Source organism: Galleria mellonella, unplaced genomic scaffold (assembly GCF_026898425.1).
Source record: "Galleria mellonella isolate WM207_F2 unplaced genomic scaffold, CSIRO_AGI_GalMel_v1 utg40, whole genome shotgun sequence".
Lineage (NCBI taxonomy): Eukaryota > Metazoa > Arthropoda > Insecta > Lepidoptera > Pyralidae > Galleria > Galleria mellonella.
In genome coordinates, this window is record NW_026442094.1 from 5,872,903 (window position 1) to 5,890,536 (window position 17,634).

The 17,634-nt window shown below is 33.5% G+C and overlaps 2 protein-coding genes across 3 annotated transcripts; one reads left to right on the plus strand and one right to left on the minus strand.

Annotated features, from left to right (window-relative positions):
* Positions 1-1,873: 1,873 nt before the first annotated feature.
* LOC113520345 (homeobox protein Hox-C6a-like) lies at positions 1,874-8,177 on the plus strand. Its single transcript, XM_026905657.3, has 3 exons — positions 1,874-2,402; positions 6,903-7,078; positions 7,970-8,177. The coding sequence occupies exons 1-3, from the start codon at positions 1,922-1,924 to the stop codon at positions 8,096-8,098; spliced, it is 786 nt and encodes a 261-aa protein (XP_026761458.2). The 5' UTR covers positions 1,874-1,921; the 3' UTR covers positions 8,099-8,177.
* On the minus strand, positions 7,898-16,680 carry LOC113520346 (protein jagunal). Of its 2 annotated transcripts, XM_031914619.2 has the most exons (5): positions 16,428-16,680; positions 16,048-16,189; positions 14,938-15,171; positions 13,693-13,843; positions 7,898-8,063 (listed from the first exon to the last, which is right to left on the minus strand). In XM_031914619.2, the coding sequence occupies exons 1-4, from the start codon at positions 16,514-16,516 to the stop codon at positions 13,712-13,714; spliced, it is 597 nt and encodes a 198-aa protein (XP_031770479.1). In that variant the 5' UTR covers positions 16,517-16,680; the 3' UTR covers positions 7,898-8,063; positions 13,693-13,711. The 2 variants fall into 2 exon arrangements, with proteins under 2 accessions (XP_031770479.1, XP_026761459.1); XM_026905658.3 differs by lacking the exon at positions 7,898-8,063 and having other exon boundaries at positions 12,571-13,843.
* Positions 16,681-17,634: the final 954 nt, after the last annotated feature.

Below are 17,634 nucleotides of genomic sequence, written 5' to 3' on the forward strand. Positions count from 1 at the left end.
ACGAGCCCCCACTAGATGAAGTGACGACCTGAAATGCGTTGTAGGGAGTCGGTGGATGCAGGTAGCTTAGAATCATTCTTTATGGCGGTCTTTGGGGGAGGCTTATGTCTAGCTGTGGACGGATAATGACTGAAATGACGCTATGGGATGCAGAAAAGCATAGGTTTTTATCCCAGTCAGACAGACGAAGCTGTAGATAAAAGCTAGTCCAATAATAAAAAAAATGTAACTGCCCCATAGAAACAAAGCTTGTAAGCTTTGCTTAGTTTAAGACTAGATGGCGCCATGTGATTCATTATATATAATTTTAAAATTATTTAAATTTTCTTGTTTATTATCAAATACCCCAGCGAATGAACTTTGTTCACGTATTTATATCGTCTTTGATTATAACATACACCTTTATAGATTAATTTGTTTTAGTGTTAAGGTATCTAAACTAATATTGTAATAAGGAAATTTGTTCTTTTTTCCTGTACATAAACTCAAAAAGTGCTTAATTTTGAAAATTATTTTACCAATAGAAGGCTACGTTATTAGTGAGTAAATTTGATTTTTAATTATAAAAAATAGATATTACTTCAATAACTATATACCCGTGCGAAGCCGGGGCGAGTCGCTAGTCTCTAACATAAGAGTCGCAATGTCATTTTAAGTTTTTAAAGACGTTTAAATGTTTTTAATTAAAATCACGCATAAAGGTTTGAAAGGTTTGCTTCATGTAATTTTATAATTTATATGGCAATTAAATTACTATGTATGTATGGGACTCTTCAAAAGAATATATTAAGGTTTTTTCAAGGTCAGGAACGCGCACGTGACACCCCTAATGTTGCAAGCGTCTATAGGCTACAGTCACCGTTTACCATCAGACGGGCTGTATGCTTGTTTGCCACCTATATATATTTTTATAGTATAAAAAAATTATGACCATCGCCAATAGACATAAATGGCAACACTAACATCTCAGGGTATATGTATAAAAAATAATAAATATATATATATATATATATATATATATATATATATATATATATATATATATATATATATATGAAGGACGCCATTACTCATAGTAACTGTATTGCAAATGTACAAGAGTGTTGCAAAAATGAGTCGATGTAAAAATAAGATGAATGAGATGTGGGTGCATGTAGGTGCATTGTGAGCTACATTTGTCTTCATATTCTCATATTTACCCAATAACCTTTTTACTAAGTTACATTAGCCAGCTTATTCACCAGAGGGAGACTTTGCACAAAAGTCGATTGCTTGGGTACCTCTGTCCTATTCGTGTTTCAACCGTGAAGCAGTTGTGTTTGCATGGCTGTGTTTCGGTTTGAAAGGTAGGATATGGCGTGAATTTACTGGGTACAGAGGAATAACACCTGAGTTCTCAGGAATGGCAACGCATGGGGGGTATCATGGGCGAAACAGTATACTCAGTAAGTTGTATAAAAAAAAAGATCGGTCATCAGTCAACGACGGAAAATACACAACCAAATTTAAGTAAGACTGCAAGATTCGATCCCCAATAGGCAGCCAAATATGTTCTAAGTGGCGCTAGCCTTATCATAAAAAACGTCTAAAAAATAAAACCCTTTATGATGCTATTGCGCGTTGAATGATTTTCTCGATAAGATTAGCATTAAACAAGTGATTCCCTGTAATTTAAGTGTCCCTTTAGTGTTAATTACAATGCTTTTTAAGTCACAGATTATAAAGCATACATTATCTAATCTATCCATAACTAATCCGAGTCCTGTCAATAACTATATAGAAAAACATGCCAAAGTGGCGTCGGATAACGTAAAATAGATTAGAATGTCCATTAAATAAGTAGCTATCAATTACCGTGGTTCATGCTGATAATTTTTAACACTACGATAAAGTATTCGGCAGTGCCAAACAAGCATTCAATATGTGCGCGTGTCGGCAAAAAAAATCGTTCCTCATCGAAGACATACTGCAGGATACAACGAAAAACAAAACACACAAGATCTCGAGCAATGAACCTAGTAAACCTATTGTCAACGCAATCAAAAGAACAGACACCGATGAAAAAGTGGGACATGAAAAATATGAGAATGATGTTATCAATGAAAAAATTACCAAATTCAACGTCATACGAGAAGTACAGTATGAAATGGAGTTGAACAAAATAAATCTGGAGCAAAGGAGGAATACTTACCCAATATATCCAACGCCGATGAAGGCTAATCTATCGTGGACGCGTTACAGAGCAAAGGACCCAGTATCGTACCCTGTGCAACCCCGGCATTCGTTCAGTTATTACAGCGATCCAATGCTAAATACAGATCAAATTTTGAGAAGTCAATTAGCGGCGAATAGATATGTAACACACCCATTCACAGTGCGACAAACTTATGGATTTGATAGAGGTGAGATATAGCATTTGAAATGAAAAAATATTTTCAAATTTTCAACCAACTTCACAAAGTAGGAGAGTTTCAATTCGGTTGTATTTTTTTTTATGTTTGTGACTACATAACTCTGTTAGTTACGAAGCGATTTGAATAATTCTTTTCTTTTATTTGAAAGGATTTACTAACAGATAGTTCCACAAAAACTTTATCACAATCGATACAGTAGTTTTGAAATCAAAATAACTAGTTTGACCACTGGCTTATACTGGCTGGTACCATATGAAACACAATCTTAAATTGTATATATATTATTATATAAAATAAAATATATAAAAAAAATCTAATTTTTTATCAAATTATTACTTTGATATACTTTAAAATTTCTAAAGAATTCTATTAAAAAAAAAGAGATTATTATTACAGGTAACACTATACAAATATACGGATTACGGAACCTGTTAATGTCCCCGTATCGCAGTTATCGAATACCATTAAACAAATAAAAAATACCAGATTAAATTTAGATTACTTACCGATCTGATAAGAGCGTAACTCAAACGGAACAATACATAGTTGATATTTTTAACGTACCTAATCAAAATCACGTGTATAGTAATAAATATCTTAAAGTTTCATTAAATAATTACTAAAAAATTATTTCTGGTTAGTTGATTACAATTATTTTGTTAAATTCTGCTAATATGCAGATTGAGGGCTGTTAGCCAGGGAGAATATAAAATGAAAGGTTTTAAAATTTCTACTAAAAATAATAGTAGTCAATCTTCGAGTGTTGGCAGTCGCACGTATTTTTTTTTAATAGATGATAATGGAATGGTAACCCCACCCGCGCTATCGGTATACACCGGCGGGGCACCAGTGAAGGATGATAGGTGAGTATGAAGCAAATCAGTTAGCTCATCGTGACGAATTCAACAAGAATTGTTCACGATGGTTTCCAGGGGGAACCACGTGGAGGTCGACCTGATAAAGCATATTGCTAGCAATGGGGCTATCAAACTCCATTGTTAACAATCCCTTTCCCCCCATTTGCACGTATTAGAAAGGCAATTAATATTTAATATATTATATATATTATATATATATTAATATATATATATATATATATATAAAATGATATGTGGGGTACTACGTAATACTAACTTACTGATAGTAGCGGAATTAAACAAAATAATTCTAATAAACCAGTGATATGGACTTACGTGAGATAACACCTAGTGCAATAAAAAAAAAATAACTTTTACCTACGAGTATATCCCATTGTCCATGGTCGTATTGTAACGTAAAATACAGACACGACCACTATGTCACGTCTATGTCACAGTGACCGTTTACTATCAGACAGAAACAATATAGCCTATAATAACCTTTTTCAAGAAATGAGATATCAAATTTATAGATAATTTTCAAGATCGACTGGTAATACCAAGGATTAGCGCATTCGTACATACTTTTCCACTTTATTATATTACTAGTGCGTATAGTTTTATATTGTCTGTGGTATAGTTATTTTATTATAAATTGCAGTAAATATTACATAATGTTATTGTCATTAGATGAACGAAATCACCGTTAACAAATTAAAATGATATATATTAATCATCATATCGTCATAGTCGTAGAATACTCACGAATCTATATATCGTCATAGTCGTAGAATACTGACGGATCTAACAAATATTACATATAAAGATCCGTCAGTATTCTACGACTGTGACGATATCAGTCGTTTATTGTCCCCTACAGAATATAGCCCCCTCCCCCCCCTTAGGAGGTCTAGCCAGTAGTTTCCACATTTAGCAGTGCGAGTTAAAAATCGCAATTACCGCAGAAATCCTCGACTATTAACTTCCCTTAGTCGCTTCTTACGACACGCACGGGAAAGGAAAGGGTGGACCATTCTATGCCGGGACCACACGGTCATATATTATTGAGAATGGCAAATGTAACCTTCACCACAATGGCTACAGGCAACAAAGAACACTGACTATTTTATACCTGGTTGCAGTCGTGAACATATATTAAATTTATTTTTTTATTATATTAGCTATTAACTGCCCAACACTACTAAACATAGCCCCCCATAAGGGGGATTTGCCAGTTGTTACCACGCTTAGCAAGAGGGTTTTACCCCTCGACTGTTAAGTTCCCTATTGCCTCTTAAAGTTGAAGAGTTGGCCTATTCTACTATTTATGTGTTATATATATATATATATATATATATATATATATATATACGCACGGCCAGAATGCCAACATATATATAGTCGAGGGGTAGAACCCGCCTGCTAAGCGTGGTAACGACTGGCAAATCCCCCCTTATGGGGGGGGGGGCTATGTTTAGTAGTGGGCAGTTAATAGCTAATATAATAAAAAAGAAATTAAATACATATATAGATTCGTGAGTATTCTACGACTATGACGATATGATGATTAATATATATCATTTTAATTTGTTAACGGTGATTTGAATGAATAATCTCGTAAAATTTTTACGGAACCACATCTCACCATGATAAGAAACAATTTGATAATAAATAAAAATATAATACATTACTATTAACAAAGATAACATACGTATACCACGACGTTTACGTATCAGTCCATTGACATTTTACATAATACAAATATTAAGTAAAGCTTATAAAATATAATGCATTTAAATAGATAAAATACCTAAGCGACTAATTATCAGTACAACATTATTATATTATAATTTTATAGTACTTAATAATGGCAAAACTTATTTTTATTCTGAAAACTGAAAGAAATTTATTTTTATTCACCAATTTCGTTAGGTTTCGAGATTTTAATGTCAATTTCTTACAGGGTTGGCAAAAATACAAATTTGTAAATGGTTTACAATTTACAATTTCTTCTTCTTATATATATATTAATAGTTATTTATTATATATATATATAATAAATAACTATTAAAGTTTGTTACAATGGATATATATATATATATATATATATATATATAAGTACAGAGTTCATAGGACCCCACCCTCACGAGACCTTATCATTATCAATAATATTTAATCGTCACGCTAAATGTAATCCTTAATAAAATATTGATAAATAATAACAATTCAACATACGTATCTATAATTATAATCGGTATAGTTGTTATAATAAAAATGCTACAAGTGTGAGTAGGACGCGATGCGATGGTTCTGTACATATTTTAATTATACATTTCACGCTTAAATTATATATAGATAGAGCATCGACCCTCAAAAATAGAACAACTTTTTGTCAGCTAATTGTCAAATTAGCTGACCCGTCTGTATCTGTGTTCTACGTAATAAATTAAACTTACTTTATACGTAATAAAGTAAAATAATAAAAAAAAATTAATATCAATATCGCTGACAAATTGCTTTAATCGAAGCACGTCCAAAATGAAATGACCGCATAAATGACATAACAACATACTTGTACTGTCAACACTGAAAAAAGTTTCAATTTGACAGCATAGTCCCCAATTTAAAAGAAGTTTAAATTTGATACAAAAATCCCCATTAGCAAAATGATCCGCCATTTATTGAATTCATTTGTTACAAAAAATGTAATAAATGAAGAACCGCTCAACCGATATTGTGCAAACTTCACATAAACCATCTACTAAATAGTCCGAATAAAGCCTAAACATTTGGTTTGGATAGATGAGTCCATTCTTGAGTTATAAAATTACAACGAAAAGTGGCATTAATTTTTATATATATAGATTAATGTACATACATATTTCTGTAGGTACTAAAATATTGTATATGGTGCATGGTACAAATCGTAATATCTAAGCGCCTAACATATCTAAGACATGTAAATCTGAATTAACTTACCTACTTTTTTTTTATGGATGAAAGTGGTATGGTGACCCCGCCTGCGCTAACGGGATACGCTGGCGGAGCACCAGTGAAGGGTGATAGATGAGAATGAAAACAGGCCAGTTAGCCCATCATGATGAATTCAACAAGAATTAACCATGATAGTTTCCAGGGAGAACCGCGAGGAGGTCGACCTGGTTGGGTATATTGCTAGCAATAGGATTCTCAGTCTCCATTAATAACAATCCCTTTCTGCCTCCCTCTTGGGGGGGTTTTCCAGTAGTTGCCACGTTTGGGAGGCCGATTGGCAACCCAAGTTAGGCTTTGGTTATGTTTTAAGAGGGACGCTGCTACTTATCCCTTGCCCATAGTCGCCTCTTACGACACCAATGGAAAAGGAAGGGATGGCCTATTCTATGCCAGGACCACATGGCAGAAAGATGATAAGTAAGGATGAAAGCAGGTCACGTGGTCCTTTGTGACGAATTTAACAATTAATCAATCATAATGATATTCAGGGGGAACCGCGTGGAGGTCGACCTGATAGGGTATATTGCTAGCAATAGGGTTGCTAATCCCTATTACTAACAATCCTTTCTTTAAAAAAAGGCAATGTTAAGTAAATTCTATTATGATTATTTGATAATAAATTTATTTTCATCCCCAGTTTTACCGTCATGCTGTAGTCCGTGGTGGGGCTTAGGAGGCAGACGGAAGGGTGGGCAGGTGCGGTTCAGTGCTTCCCAAACAGGCGCACTGGAGCGAAGGTTCAACGCCAGCAAGTATCTCAGCCCTGACGAGAGGAGGGCATTGGCAGCGTCGTTAAGACTGAGCGATCGTCAGGTAAAAAAACAATTCAGAAATAATAGGATTGAAACAATGATAATAATAATAAAAAAAAAACAATGCATACGGCACGGCATAACACCCTTATTCGTGAGAGGAACGAAGTCTTAATAATGAGAACTCGCGAATATTACTGACAATCTCCCCTGATAACCATCAACGTTTGGTCAACTGACCTGATTCATTCTTTAACTATCATCCCTCACTGATTGATACCTCACCAGCGTATACCGTTTGATCACGCAAAATTATATATAACTACACCAAGGTACATATGCTTCGTCTTACCACAAAAATAGTTGATTACCAGAGAGAGACTTTGTACAAAAGTCGATTGCAGAGGTACCCCTCTGTCTCATTCGTGTTTCAACCGTGAAGCAGTTGTGTTTGCATGGCTGTGTTTTGGTATGAAGGGTGGGATATGGCGTGAATTTACAGGGTACAAAGGATAACACCCGAGTCCTCAGGAATGGCAACACATGGGGGGTATTATGGGCGTAACAGTATACTCTGTTATGTCCATGGTACTGCTCATGTCTATAGGCGACGGTTACCACTTTCCATCGGGTGGGCCGTCAGCTTGTTTGCCATTCTAAGTTGTATAAAAAAAACGTTGAAAACATTGACTATTTGAACAGAGTTCAATAAACTCTGTCTAAGTAATTAAATACTGTTTATTCGATTGAATAAATTATCACCTATAAAAATAAACTATGGACAACACAACTTACAATGACGGGGAAATAATATTTACTTCGTTTTTGCACAGAATGTTTACAAATAAAACGATTTATGCGCACATTTAAGCGCCCCAAATTAATAAAATAAATTGTAATCCAAAATCTGCTATTTATAATTGAAAAATTCAATTCACTTTTTTGTTTGCAGGTTAAGACTTGGTTTCAAAACCGTCGCGCGAAGTGGCGCCGGACTGCACCGGACTCAGCGGATCCTGGCAGCCCGCCGACGGCTGATGATGAATCTGATGAAGAAATTCATATAGCTGACAACGAATGAACGTTTTTTCTCCATTAGTTTTATTATAAGTGACAAAATAATTCGATTAAACGGTATTAAAAAGGACAAAACTTTGAAACTTGGTTTTATTATCTTTAGGCCGTCATAAATATAACCCTTGTCATATATGACCAAATCTCAGGGTTCGTTTTAATGGATGATAATGGAATGGTAGCCTTGCCTGCGGCAACAGTATACGCTGACGGGGTACCAGTAAGGGATGATAGGTGAGAATGAAGAGGTAGTTCAGTCAGCCAATCGTGATAAATAGGGGGAAAGGGATTGTTAGTAATGGAGACTGAGAATCCCATTGCTAGCAATATACCCAACTAGGTCGACCTCCTCGTGGGTCCCCCTGGAAAACTATCATGGTTAATTCCTGATGAATTCATCATGATGGGCTAACTGGCCTGTTTTCATTTTCATCGATCACCCTTCACTGGTGCTCCGCCAGCGTATCCCGTTAGCGCAGGTGGGGATTGCCATTCCATTTTCACTCATCAAAAAAAATCGTGATAAATACATTTGGAATTCAACATGATGGTTTCCAGGGGAAACGACGTGGAGGTCGACCTGACAGGGTATATTACTAGCATTGAGAATGATAGTCGCCGCTAGACTGAAAACCCCACCAGCGCTAAAGGTATTCGCTGGCACCAGTGAGAAATGGTAGACGAGGATGAAAACAGGTCAGTCGGCTTACCGTGATAAATTCTAAAAGAATTAACCACAATGTTTACTAATGTGAACCGCGAGGAGGTCGACCTGATAGGGTATATTGCTGTCAATGGACTCCATCACTAATAATCCCTTTCCCATCCTAACGCTGTTTATTGGGGGGGAGAGATTGTTAGTAATGCGGACTACCAGTCCCATTGCTAGCAATATAACCATCATGTCGGGAATACGACACAACCGTCAGACGATGTTACGTCATAGGCAGTTACGGTAACACTGGTGCATGCCGCGAAAGAATTATGAGAGCGGGACGTATATAAGATATAGTAGGATAGATTATTTATAAATGGACGGCGTCAACATAATTCTTAATCTAAATTAGTAACTGCGATATCTATATAGGTCTTTAATAATAGTCAAGATAATTTTAAAAAATAATTTTATTAATAGAAAACAAGTGTTCAAGGGAAAACCTCAAAATCAAAACAAACTTCTAACACCATTACAAATTGGACGATAAAACGTAATATTTTTATTTACATATTATTTTTAGGCCCTTATCTTTAAATAACTAGGACAAAAATATGATTTGTTCAGGCCATTCAATTAATAATTGGCAAATTCGTTTATCGATTTTACGACAAGACAGTCGCATCAGAGATGAAAGTCCTGTCTGACTAGTAAACATTACAATAAACTTAGATCAATAATACATCCAGATAGTGCCTTCCTACAAATTTGCGAATTTGGGCAGACGAAATGTTTCGAATAAAACCGCCAATTTTTTTTTTTCTTAATTTTGTGTTTTTTTTTTCATAAATCGAATGCGTTCTACCACTATCTCTTTAGATGTTAGGTGACAATGGTCAAGATGTTACACGAAAAATCAAATACCGCCTATTCACTATTCCCTTGAAAAGATAGTAAGATAATTAAAAAAAAATCATTTACTTTGTATCTATAATGGTAATTTGTGACTTTCATCGCACAAACTGAGCCTTTACTAATTTATATTTACTATATTATCAATATTATACTTTCAAACTTTCGTATACCCTAACAAGTAAACAACGAAATAACGCGAGTCGACAGTTGATTGACCGTTTTTGTCACTATTCTCCATCTAGATGTATTTGATCCATATAATGTTTGGAAAATACCCAAACAACTGCACATATGCAGTGTATTTATTTATACACAACGTTAATGGTGTATAAAAAAATGTACACAAAGCACATCTTTGTTTAAATTTTCTCTCTTTCCACTACTTCAAATGGCAAACAAGCAGACGGCCTACCTGATGGCCTGATAACCGTCTCACACAGACATGAACAGCACCATGGATTGTTCAAAATACACTGTGACGCCCATTCATGCGTTGCCATTTCGAAAGACAATTTTTTTCAGAATACACTGTGACGCCCATGGTACCTTCATGCGTTGCCGTTTCCAAGGACTAGTTTTAAGCCTCCATACCCTGTAATTTCACTGCCATATCCCACCATGCAAATGGAAACGTAGCCATGCAAGCATAGCTACTTAGCGGCACAAAGACGAATTTATTCGAATGATGATTGATCATTCGACAATTCGATTTTTATTTTTTAATATATTAATTATAAGTGTCATTTGTGCTTCTATAGTGTAATGAACTATATTATAAAAAAAATCTAAAACATATATAATATTTATTATCTAAAATAGACATCAAATAACATTTTATTGGTAAAAAATCTATTTGTTGTAACATACTAAGTACAATATATTATATTTACAACTGGTTTACATTGAGTTACACAGTTTAAACTTTGTCTTTTAAATTTAACTGAATTCAACGGATTGGAAACATAAAAAATTGACACATTACAAAGTAATGACAGGACAAGAAATAGCTTTAAACGTCTCAATGTAAATAAAAATAAAAAAAAAAATGAAACAAACTTAATATATTTTAGCATTTACAAGATGATATGAAAATTTTTATTGATGGCTCGATTCCACCATTTTTATTTTGAGCAAGAGACAGGCATACAGACAGACAAATGCGACATCTATACAAATGTACGAGGTCTGTCCGGAAAGTTCGTATAAAAGTGTTCTGGAATGCGAGAAAGAGGAGTGGGGAGGCCAGGTAAGCGCAGGACCCCTTCCTTATGTCCCTAACAATGCTTCAGTTCTGGTCTGACCGCCGTGCGGTGCGAACTGGCTTGTCACGCCATCTGTACCTCTTAACGAAACCCCGTGCATGGAGCCCGCTTCCGTTGAAGAGCAGCGCGTCGTAATCAAGTTTCTCTCGAAACTCGGCAAGAATGGCCGTGAAATTTTTGCCGATCTCAGAACAGTTTATGGGGATGATGCTGTGAAGGAACCAACCGTCCACAAGTGGCTAAAAAGATTCAGAGAGGGCCGAGAAAGCGTTCAAGATGACCCACACGTCCTTCCAATTCCGACGAAAACGTGGAAAGAATTCGAACTTGTGTTAATACCGTCGTTTAACGGTCAGACAGTCGTGTGGCACGAGTTCGTCCAGAATTGGCGCGAGAGGGGCGTTGGATTCTTCACCACGACAATGCCCCTGCCCACACCTCTCTTGTTGTCCGTGAGTTTTTGAGTAAAAATTCCATTACGGTGACCGAACACCCCCCCTATTCGCCGGATTTGGCCCCGTGTGACTTCTTCTTGTTCCCAAAAACCAAATTGGTACTTCGGGGGCGGCATTTGGGGGACATAAATGAGATAAAAAAAGCTACGACGGGGCAGCTGAGAAACCTACAACCAGAGGACTTTATCACAGTGGAAACGGCGTTGGCACAAGTGCATTATGTCACAGGGGGAGTACTTTGAAGGGGATAAAATTGATTTACCTGAATAATTGTAAAATAAAATTTTTAAAAAACTTTTATACGTACTTTCCGGACAAACCTCGTATGTCTCGAAATGGTTAGGTTAATTATTAATGCAATCAACATATCAGCCGTTAACTGTCCACTGCTGAACATAGCCCCCCCCCCCCCCCCATAAAGGAGATATTAATTAATATAATGCCCACAATTAAATAAAATTATAAATATTAAAGTAATAACACCCAAAAATAAATAAAATACAAAATATTTATGTAACTTTCGAAATAAAATATCACTTACACAAAAAATAGTTAGATTCATACAAACAAACATATTCATGGCTATTTTTGTATAGTGCGTGACTCCATCGCGCAACTATCGAAAGCTGAGTCAGTGTAGAACGACAAACAGTGATAAAAAAAAAAGAAATTATTCTTTTTTTAAACTTGTGCGCCATACGCCCTTTTGAGAAGACTTCTGTATGAAGTAGGAGTGGGTAATTAATATATAGCAATATCTATATATTTCAGTTGCAATATCTATAATTAGCTCCAATAACGAATATGTTAAAAGTTTTTTTTATCTAAAAAATAATATTTCTGTTTTGCCAAAGGTTGAGTGGGAGAGAATGCTATATAGTATTAAGTCCGTCTTTTGTACAAGACTTTTTTTTGTAATGTGGTCAAAAAATAAATAAATAAATATTGGACGACTGACTTTTAACATATTTGAAAATAGATATCCGACCGATATGAGCGATATCGAAATGGGTGATGACCTTCATTCCCCATCAATGTCCAGAGGAACTCAATATATAGATATCGAATCGGTATTCATATTACCCATGCCTAGTATGGAGTCGAAACAAATGTCCCAAACTACAAATATAGTATGTTCATAAAATTCCCATTATACACATGTACAGACATCATTCAGAAATTATATTTAAAAAAATCTCATATTCTTGCGAAAAATCTCAATTCCTACTTTTCATAATATTATAGTAAAATGGTAACTGCACGATGTCTGTACATGGGAAATATTTTCAAAAATACATGTAAGGAGTTTTAATGGAAGCAATAGAAACCAAAACAATTATTAATAGAAATTTCGTCTGTCTGTCTGTATGTTTGTTCATCGCACAAAAAATACTGCACTAAATTTAATGTGGTTTTCTCCGTTACGTTTTTGAAGGTCTAACTTAAAAACTGGAGTATGTATTACGCCATCTAGAAGTGATTATTTCATTGGTTTTCCTACGTACAAAGTAGCTGATAAGTAAATTTGTTCTAGAATGAACCGAGAGCTAGATTATACGTCTACGTTTTATATCACTGAACTCAGAAGAAAAAATAGTAATTCTAAGTACAGTAATGTGTCAATTATACCATTTCTTCGGAATGGCAGTGAATATATTAAATTAGGCTCAGATTCAAGACGCCTTTGCTCATTTAATCAACACAAATAGAAAATGTAACAAATTATTTTATAATCATTATAAAAACACTTCCCTACTATTCCATAATTTGATAAAATTAGACTAAAAACAATGGCGTAAATATACCATTTGAATAAATTCAGTTTTGAGACCAATTCCGGACCCTTAATCATAGGCGGCTGTGATACGAGTACTAATATATGCAATAAATGATAGATTCTTTGTATGCTCATGGCTACTTGAACCAGAGGCCCTCTTGGGCTGGAAGCCCAAGGCACCCTACAGTTATGCTACTAAATAACAATTATATGACTGTGCAACATATAAATATATATATTTGCAAATATAATTTAAAAAAATTATGGTACAGTAAATATTTTTTTTAAAATAACTACTAATTTAAAATTCCACTAAGTGCAAGCAGTTAATACCATTAACAAAATATGTTTTTCAAATATCAAAATCATTGATATACAGTAAAAAATTTATTGTCAATTGTAATTAGATTGTCATGCAATTATACAATTAATTTAACAAAAATAAATATTAATTACAAATTTCAATCATTTTTCCATTCATGTCAGATGAAAAGAGCAAGGCATCTTTAAGAAAGTAAATAGAATTTAAAAACATACAATTAAACTTAATGATGGTCTATTCTGCTTTCCTCAATGCACCTCTGGCACGCCATGCCTTAAGCAAGTTGTAGGAAAAGTATAGTTGGAAGAAGTGAATCTGGGATCCAAGGAGCACGAATGCGTACCACAACAATCCATATGGGTAGCCCTGAAAACAATAGAAAACAGACTGATTAACATAGTTTTTACAAACTACAATATTAATAAAAGTATCTGATCGTCAATGGTTACCATACTGTATAGCTCATATTACACAGGACATCCTGACTTATCATAATCGGCCATTATCTTTCCACTGTTGAACAAAGACCTCCTTCATAGACTACCATAACGAGAATATTCCTTATGACAATTTACCATTAAAGGGATTTTGCCAGTAATTGTTACACTTGGCAGGCGGATTGGCAACCGCTGCTTGGCTTATGGGATATTTTAAGAGATCTCTTATGACACCCACAGAAGAACACAGAAAGAAGTAATAAGTTATAACTATGGGAGCAAGAAATTATTAGTACTGAGATTCAACAGCCCCATTTTTAGCAAGTCAAGGACAATATAATATTGATTGTAAGATCATATGTACATATTGCTTTTTGAATAATAATGACTAAAGCAAACAGTCCAACCCATAAACTGTTTTGGCCAAATTTATCATCTTCCTTCCAATCATTCATCACTAGACCATACCAGAATAAAGCAATAGTATAGAAGGGGTTGCCTTTCCATTATCATCTATAAGAAATAAATATGTTCCACAAAAGAAATTACTTCAATTATAACAAAACCAATTATTTTAATTTAAAAAATACTAAATCGATTTTGATAAAATGTCTATGGCACTAATCTGTAAGTATATCTTTTCAGATAAAAAAATGCTTTTTCAAATTGGATTACACCTGACAAAGTTATAGGATAACAAACACAAAAAATACAAACAAATTGAGAACCTCTTTCTTTTTGAAGTAAGTTGAAAAGTGTTTCTGTTATAAAGCATGCCCACATTTTAATTTGAAGGTTCATATATACACCTTTCAAATCAAAAATAATTAGATAAATAAAACCATCAGGTGAGCCGCATGCTTGTTTGTGTAAAAAACAAAAAAAAAATACATATGTAATAACACAAATGTCATAGTGTAATCTGTGATCTCCATCCATATGTGTTATAAAATCTATATAACACTTTTCATCAGGTAAACTGTCAGCATGTTTGCCATTCTCATTAAAAAAAACTTTACCCACCTGCCATAACTCTATCTCCACTTCGGAGCTGTCATCTTCATCATCATCTCTGGACAAATATCTCCATACATCACCACAGTAGTACAGAACACAATATAACAATGGTCCAAATCCAAGAATACAGATTCCATACATGTAGTGTCTTAATTGTTTTATGTTGTTTCGTTTTATAGCAGACAGACCAAGGAATGAGAGGACAAGTGACAAGCACCATATGTACTCCCACCATACAGGCTGGAAAATAAAATTGTTATAGTTAAAATAAGATTGTGTCCCACAAAAAACTAACTTCAATTGTGGCAAAAATTAGTTATTTTGATTTAAAAACTAAACTGCTGAACCAATTTCAACAAAGTTTCTATGCATCCAATCTGTAAGTATATCCTTTCGGAAAAAAAAAAGAATTTTTCAAATCAGTTTACAACTGATGAAGTTATGAGGTAACAACAAAATAGAATATCCAAATTTAATTAAATTAAATTCTTATAAATTACAGCCTGATTAAAATTAATACATAATTAAATTAACTATGAACTTATTTACTTGCATAATCTATAATATATATATAAAATTTTCCAAATCAGTTTACAATCAACAAAGTTATGAGGTAACAAACAAAATAATATATCCAAATTTAATTAATTTAAATTCTTATAACATACAGCACATACATGATTAAAATGAATACATAGTCAAATTAATTATGAACTATATGACATATATATATATATATATATATATATGTGCAATGTAATGTAAAATTGTTTTTTACATCCTGATACCTTAAAATTTAGTATCCAACTATTATTTGGGATGGAGAAGGGCATACTTTATCTTAGTTAATCAACAAACACTACTCATGTAGCCAAAGTCATAGGTAAAAACTAATGTGTAATATTTTTACTATAATGAATTGATAATTTTTAAATTAGTTTAAATTATTTCTTTATAAAAACAAACTTTAAAAAGAACAAACAATATAAGTTCAGATATAAAAACCTTCTCCATTTTCATGCAAGTTGAAAATAAAAATAATATGCACTATATTGTGGTGTATCTTTTTGAAAAGGTATTTCTATACATTTTATATATTTAGATATAATTTATTACCTGTGGTATTTGTAATTCCTCAATTTCTAATATAAATATATCCAGTTTATCCAATATATCGGCAGATAACTTGGCCAGCATCACAAGGAACAACATATGATGGAAGAATACACAGTATTTCAGTCGGGATTTGTTCAAAGCACTGGAAAATATTTTTTTATAAAATATTAGGATTTGGTAAATAAACATTCAAATAAGTGAGCGATTCGTTTCACAGCTTAAATCAAAGGGGCGAAATATTTTCACCATGGATTGCTATTGTCTAAAAATAATTTGACGGAACTAGTAAAATAAAAGTAGTTTAACACATTGCCACAAGACCAATTATTTTAGTTATTATTAACGTGACAAGATACAAATATAATTAATGGGAAATTCACCTTAACTGATATTGTGCAGCTATTTTCTCCCTGTGCTCAAAATCAGCCCCGTTGGTCCCCGTCACCATAATACCACCGCGCGAAGCCATTTTATAACTTAATTCTTTAGCCAAATAACAGAAAATATTCTTCTCAACCTCAACAAATCACACTAAGACCATCATTCAGAAAATTCGTGTTTAAATTTATAAATTATATTATTATTTCATTTTCAATCCATCTGCCAAAACGTAAGAACGAAATGCCAAATATGCCAACGTTTCAAGGCCACTGTGTATTCGTTCCAATATACGTTATATTTGGTCTAGATTCTTAAATACAATTAAAAATTTAGATGCACGAAATATATAAACTAGCACATTATTTAATTTTGGTCTTAATATGGATATTATATTACTAACTACGAATAATAGTTAAAGTATTTTTTACTTTCTAGGTTGGTAAGCACATCAATATCATTCTATTCTATATCAACTTTACCATCTTGGTATAGAACGGAACGCTTGATTTTTGACATTCCAATTCACGTCCGGAAATACGTTGTTTGAAAACCTTAAAGTGATCTAATTGTAGTTTTAACTGATTTATCCTATGATATCATTATTATAAAAGTGGTAAAGACCTTGTGTAACAATGTTAGTGCGGGTTCTATACTAGTTATTAGGATTTATAAAATACATAAATGTTTTGTTAATTAGACATTAACAAATTAACATTAAGAATATTTTGTTTTATCATCATAGAAAAATTATAATATTAAGTACTTAACACGATTACTTCTTAATTATTAGAAAGACTAAATCAAAGAAAGGTCAGTCAGATGCACTTTGATAAACAATGCTACTAGATGTCAAATAGTAATATTACTATTATGAGAGTGTCGCCCTCTGGTGTCAAGAATTTCTGAGCCATTATATACGAATTCTAATCTTAATATTCATTATACACGAAGACGTCCGACATGACTTACCGGACGATGGCTTTACGTGTCCTCTGAAATATAAAGCATGTGACAATTTTGTTTTAATGATCATAACAAAATAAAAAAAAAAATGGGGTCAGTTCTGATGCAATATTTCTCTAAATTTATCTTTTAAATAACAATTTATTTTATAGTATGCGAAATTACCATCATAATATTTATAATAATTTTCACTTCAATCTATTATAATTTTTGTCCATTCATCTTTAGAATAAACATTTCGCT